This window comes from Teleopsis dalmanni, chromosome 1, assembly GCF_002237135.1.
Source record: "Teleopsis dalmanni isolate 2A chromosome 1, ASM223713v2, whole genome shotgun sequence".
NCBI classification, from domain to species: Eukaryota; Metazoa; Arthropoda; class Insecta; order Diptera; family Diopsidae; genus Teleopsis; species Teleopsis dalmanni.
The window spans coordinates 30995402-31002144 of NC_051846.1; the positions used below are offsets into that span (position 1 = coordinate 30995402).

Genomic DNA, 6743 nt, shown 5'->3' on the forward strand with positions numbered 1-6743 from the left:
TATAATCTTTAGTTTAGCTTTAATCTAAATAAGGAGGAGAGTAGAAGGAGAAAAAAAATTAGGTGAAGTCAATTTCGGGAGGTTAACGCCAGCCTGACATTAAGAAATCTTAGACAGATGACGTTTTAACTTTTATTTGAAATAATAATTGAAGGATTAGTTTTATTAAATTTCAAAATGATGACGTCAACAAAATCCCTGCGGGAAATAGTGAGCGGCACTCGATAGTCGTAATTGATGAGTGACAGTGGAACAAAGACACGGACGCTCTTGAAATCTTTTCATTCCGTTCATTTCTCCTGCAATATAGTTCACGTCGAGTTGTATGAAACTTTGGTTTATGTTACTATCAAAGCTCATATCTTCTAACAGAATATGGATTTCTATAATTTGCTTTTTAAATAGCAAGAATCATGTATTTTAAAGAAAAATCCATAAGAGAAGACAATAAATGTTATTTTTAACAATAAATAAGATCTGTTGGCAACCCACGAAATCATGAGGAGAGACATACGAGGAGAGAGTTCAAAAAAATTTCATATGCTTGTTTGGATTTCAAAGAAACTAGTTTTATTTTTACTATTTCACCGCACAATATGTGACTACAGGAAATTTTAGATAGAGATACAACTATTCTGGACCTAAAAAGTAGAGAAAGCCTTTAGTAAAAAAGCATTTAGTAGAAAAGCAGTTTCTCACTCTCTGACTTATAATACGAGAATCGAATACAGCCTGTATCTAATCTCGATTAGCATGCCTGCTATTCTAGATTAAGTATTTAAACATTGGATAAACATATGGGGAAAAAAGAATCTATAGGAAACATACACCCTTTGGCGAGCTGCTTTTAACGAGCTATCGTTTTGAAGAGCGCAAGAGATTCACAAAGCAAACGTATAACATTTTCTTCTTCTCTGACCCACAACTCCAACAGTTATCGTTGAATGCAACTTCTATGCGATGCCTACTTATTCGAATAAAAATCTATTTGAATTAAGGTCTGGATATATTAAACCAAAAATTGTGGAAGAGAGAATCTATAGTTTAAAAGCAACTCTTAAGGAATTGGTACATATATTATTGTATTAGAAAAATATGTTTAATGTTCTGATACTTCCAATAACTAAATTAATATTGTAGACCCTCTCTGCACTGACTTTTGTAACATGATTACTATCCATGTTAAATTGCAATATTAAACGAGTTACTTATATCGGGTGTTTTGTTAGCTGCATGAGAGTTTATATAATATGTTAGCTAATTTCATGGCATTTATTTTATGTTTATGATATCCAGCATATGTCCGTCATAGTTAAAAGTTATATGATACATGCGATCAGTCCAATTTTAGACAATTTTTTAGCAATAAATGTGTCCATATGGCGTCAATGATGGCTTGAATATAGGCTTTCAATGCTTTAAGAGTTTCTGGTATGTTGGCATAAACCAATAACTTAACCTCATAAAAAGTAATCAGTTATCAAGAAATGAGCTTCATCCCTAAACACAATTTTTTCATAAAAATGCTCACCTTTGACCAGTTTCAAATGAGCTCACTCATCACAGGCACGGCATGAGCAAAATTGTTGTTGTTTTCATTGTAAATTATAAAATTGAGAGTGAGAGGATAAACAATATGTCGGCATGAGAACCGAGGTTATCTGTCATCATTTAGGCAAAGCAGTGTTGTTCAGTAATAAATGTCAGAATTTGCGGCTTTTATGAAAGAAAAAATGCCAGGAAGCAACACAATCTATTTTTATACCCATTTATCTAAGTTAAGATGTATTTTTTGGGTATATTGGATTAATATTTGTGGGAATGCTTTATAAATACATGTAGCGAATCAAATCACACTTTTTCTGTTAAGTAAAATAAAACAGCTGTTAATTTCAGGGTAATCCTACTACTTTCGCAAAATATCTAGTGTTATAATTAAATCTCGAGTGTTATACATTTCGCTCGACAATTACCAATCGAAAATACAAATTGCACTAAAAGTAAATCATGATTGAAAAATGTATCCCAAATTTACCAATCGAAAACAACATAGTAATATATTTCCACTGGCTTCGTTAGACCAGTTAACTTATTTGAGATTGCTTGAATCTCAAGTAAGGTAACTGGTCTATTAACATAATAGTATGTTTCCACTGACTTCGTTAGACCAGTTAACTTACTTGAGATTGCTTGATTTACTTGAATCTTAAGTAAGTTAGCTGGTCTAAAGAATCCAGTAGGAAAGTATTATCAGATAAAGTCCTTATTAAAATGGTATGCCTACTAATAGCTATTAGCATATTTCCTGGTGGCCACAATGTGTGGTTTGACTTATCTAAGATCTTTGACATTGGTTCATTGCTTCGCAAATGGTAGGACGCTAAGTATTGATAGAATTGGACAAGTGCGTCTAGTAAATACTAAGATTCTATGAGTTTAAAGCTTATTTAAAATAATTTATAAAACCATCAATTCTGCCGTCAAACTAAACAATTAATTACCGATGATCTATGGAGAAATTTATCAGTGAGTTATCTACAATAAATATTAATTTTAAAATTTCTAAAAGAGAAGTAAAAAAAAAAACTACGAAGAATCCTGCAAACCAAAAATTCCATTTCAAACACGTAAACACAACGAATTAGAGAATAAAGGAGAACACACAAAAAGCAACTTCTAATTGGAAGGTTTTAGGGCGTTTCGCCGGCAACAAAGAAATTTCGACTTCTGACAGGCTTAGGCCGCGAATGAAACAAAATTTATGCAAAAAATAAACAAAAAATGGTGCAAAACAAATCGCAATTACTGCAGATAAATAAATCAAAAAAAAAAAAAACAAGGCAAACATCAGAATACACATGATCTAAAAGCAATCGAGGAATTATTGCATCTTAAAATTTATTTATAAAAATTTAGAATTGTAGAAATCCAATTCGCAGCAGCCGCATTGGGTGCACTTATGCAGTCCCTACACCCCTTGCAGCCAGCAGCAGCACTAGCAACTTAATTGTGCACAGCTAACAAAATACACATTGAGAAGCACGTCCGGGTGCTCCACTTTTTATATATTTAAATATTTTTAATTTTACACTAGCAAATAGTTAACACAGTATATAAAATTTCAATAAAAAAATGGCAATATTTACCTTAAATGCAACAACAGTACCAGCACGTAATTTATATAAAACAAAAAATTGTTAATAACAAACTATGGGAGTTATTTTTATTGTTTAATTATTGCAGCATTTGGTGCAGTGATTTTAAGAAATTTTTACACTTATCAGTTATTAAACACTAAATTTTAAGTTTCGCAAACACTTTTAATTGTATTTCAACGTTTTTTTGTATAAATTTTCCGTTTAAAAACACAGACGTAGATTTTTTACTTCATCAGATTTTTTACATTTTTGCCTGACATTTTCTATGGAGCATTTGACAGCTATTTTTTTTGTTTTTTATTTTGTCTTTCATTCATTCTTTATTTCTTTTCATTTCGTGAATTTAGTCACTTAGCCACCAAGCGGTCGATAGTTAAAGAAATATAAATAGAACCTGTTTTGTTAAGAATGTGCGTAAAAAGTACGGTTTGAATATTGCAGTGATTATTAAACTGTTTAGGTGGAGGAATGAAAATAAACAAAACATCAGACATTTATAACAAAAACACAAGCAATTCAAAAAGTAAATCTTTTTTTTAAACTTATCTCCCGCATAATTTGCTTGGGAAGGATTTTGTACAAAATAGAGAAAAACTCCCATTCCCATATGATTCAGAATAGTGGTGATTAAAGCAAATAATAGAAAGAAAAGGTAATCTTAGGGAATTCCAATTCTAAAATTATTAAATTTCAAAAATTCTGAGATATACATATACTTAAGTTTTCATCGCATAAATCAGCTGTTCGCGTAAACTAGTTGACATTGTAATGTAAATGAAATAAATTTCGAAAGGAAGTAAAAAAAAATAATTTATTAAAGCAGTTGATTAAATTTAATTAATAAAATAAACAAAATTATACACCTAAATCTTACATTTTTTGTAAATATTACCAAGAAATCAGCATAATCACTATTTATCAAAGCGGAGTTGTTTAAGTTTAGATTGCCTCAAAATGTTTTTTTATTGAGCTCACAGTCATCTGTTTTGTTGAAAATATTATGACCAGAGTTGCAAATTTACCTTGAAAGTGTTTAACAGCTGTGAACAGCGTACTTTTGTTTGTGCAGAGACAATTCAAAATCCCAATTGCCCATAGTAGTACCTATTGGCGATAGAGATTTTTCCTCTGCTCTTCAGACTGATATCACTGTTGTTCTTTACTGTGGTGCCAAGGTAGATTAAATTCATAACAGATTCGATAGTACAGTCGCCAGTTCGACGTTCGAGTGACGCACATTTTTACCACTAGTCGACATATGCTTCATTTTGTCCTTATTCTCCGCATAATTTTGCCATCATGTACATAAAAATATTACTTATTATATTGTAAATATAATCGCAATTTATTCTCGATCTGTTAAAATGTTGTTGCCCAACCGAACATATTTAGAGTTTATTAGTAATGTTATTAAATATTTACATTAATCACAAATTCATATGTAGAATCATATCACAGTTTAACTGTCAAATCATATAGAACAGCTATTCATTTGAGGCAATCATGCCTCTCTAACAAAATATCTAGAGCGTTATAAATTAATCTCGAGTGTTATAAATTTTGCCCCAATCAAAAATGAAAATTCCACTAAAAGTGCATTAAAATAGCATTTCAATAGAATAATTACTTATTTTTATATATGATTAGAAATATTCATATAAAACTGATTTTAGATTAAACTGAACATATATTTTATTACGTGTTAAGTTGGCTGCGATTGCGATTTCCAACTGTCAACTCTGGCGTGTTTTTTCGTTAAATTCTATACTTCATTTTGCCGCTACTGTCAAACAGTTTTCTCGCTCACACGCCGTAAAAAAATAGACGCCGAACTCGTTAAGGATTTTTCTTGCTGTTCATTTTTTGTGCAATAAATTAAAAATCTATCAGTGAAATAGTGAACAAATAAATTATATTAAAATGGCTGATATACCTTCAGATGAATTGAGGGCAGAAGTTAGTGAAATACTTAAGACCGCTGATTTGTCTGTAATGTCCACAAAAAAAATTCGTGAGCAGGTTGAAAAAAAGTTGAGCTGCTCTTTGGTGAGCCGCAAGAAAGAATTTGATAGTAAGTTTCCGAAATTTTTTGTTTTCAACAATGAATTTTATGTTATATTGTGGTGTAATATATTTTCATTAAAAAAATATTAATTCGTATTAGATATTGTCTTGGATTTAATCAATCAGCAACAAGCTGAAGAAGACGGTTCTGAAGGCGAAGAAGATGATGCCAACAATAGCGTATCCGAGGAGAATAACAGTGAAGAAGATAAAAAGAAAGCCAAGAAACGTCCAAAACCAACACCACGCAAAACTCCTGGTAAGAAGAAGAAATCATTGAATCGTGATGATTCTGGCAGTGAATCAGATGGTGGCTCGGATTCTGATTTTGAGGTGCCAAAAAAAGTTGCACCGAAGAAGAAGAAAGGTGCTGCTGGTGGAGCCACTGGTACTGGACGCAAATCTACTGGTTTTACACGCGCTTACAATCTCTCACCGGAATTATCATCTTTAATGGGTGCTGAATCTCTACCACGTCACGAGGTAGTCAAAAAGGTTTGGGCTCTTATCAAGGAGCGTAACTTGTTTGATCCTAAAAACAAGCAATACGCTATATGTGACGATGAGTTAATGAAAGTTATGAAAGTAAAACGTTTCCGCACCTTTGGTATGTTAAAGCATTTAAAGCCGCATTTCCTTGACTAAATTCTAGACGTTGGCCATACAACTAAAATAAATATAACTAATGAAAACAAAATATAACGAATAATTTTAAAAAAACTATATATGTATGTAAAAAAAATCTGATAACATTTGACTTGAATTTTCTTTATCATAATGCAGCATGCGAAATGAAATAAAAAGCATAAAATTAAGATTTGTAGAAGACTTGCGCCTTTCCTGGTGTATTTCTTAGAATGTAATTACTTATTTTGTACTGTATGTCCTCTGTTTATACCTGCAATCAAGTATGACGTATTTATTGTATTAATTTTAAATATAAAACTATTATGTATGATGTGCAGTTCAGTATGGACAGAGGATGAATTATTTGTATATGAATGAACGGTAATTTGAATTATTCAATAAAAAGATAACGACTGCTGTTAAAAAGTATGTTTTCATATGGATATTATTTACTTTATATTTTTATTTTCATGCCCATGCTTTCTGGCTTAGATGAACTTAGACCCCATTAATTACTGGAATGTAATTTCCACATTGCAGTGGAAATCTCCAGTCACTCCTAAGAGGTGGTTTGGGTGACTTAAAGTCTCACAATGTGGATGTTGCTGCTTTCCACTTACTGCGAAAAAAAAAAGCATTTTTATTTAATTATTTGTTGGTGCACAAAAATAATATTAATCCAATAACAATTTTTTCAAGAATCAAAAAAATGTATTAACTTCAACTACGACATATTCTTTGTCAAACATACGTGCTGTGAGAGATGCTTTTTCTCAGTAGTATACAGCTTAGGTTGCTGGTTGGTAACCTGGCAAGTCATCTGAATTATCATTTGAACAAAATGAATCTGCTTGAAGTGACTATATCATCTCTGCATTAGAAATTGTAAGACTT

General features: G+C 31.4%; 1 protein-coding gene across 1 annotated transcript; it reads left to right on the top strand.

Moving 5' to 3' along the window:
- The first annotated feature begins 4929 nt into the window (after window positions 1-4929).
- Window positions 4930-6271, top strand: LOC119672167 (upstream activation factor subunit spp27-like). Its single transcript, XM_038083160.1, has 2 exons — window positions 4930-5229; window positions 5323-6271. The coding sequence occupies exons 1-2, from the start codon at window positions 5079-5081 to the stop codon at window positions 5865-5867; spliced, it is 696 nt and encodes a 231-aa protein (XP_037939088.1). The 5' UTR covers window positions 4930-5078; the 3' UTR covers window positions 5868-6271.
- Window positions 6272-6743: the final 472 nt, after the last annotated feature.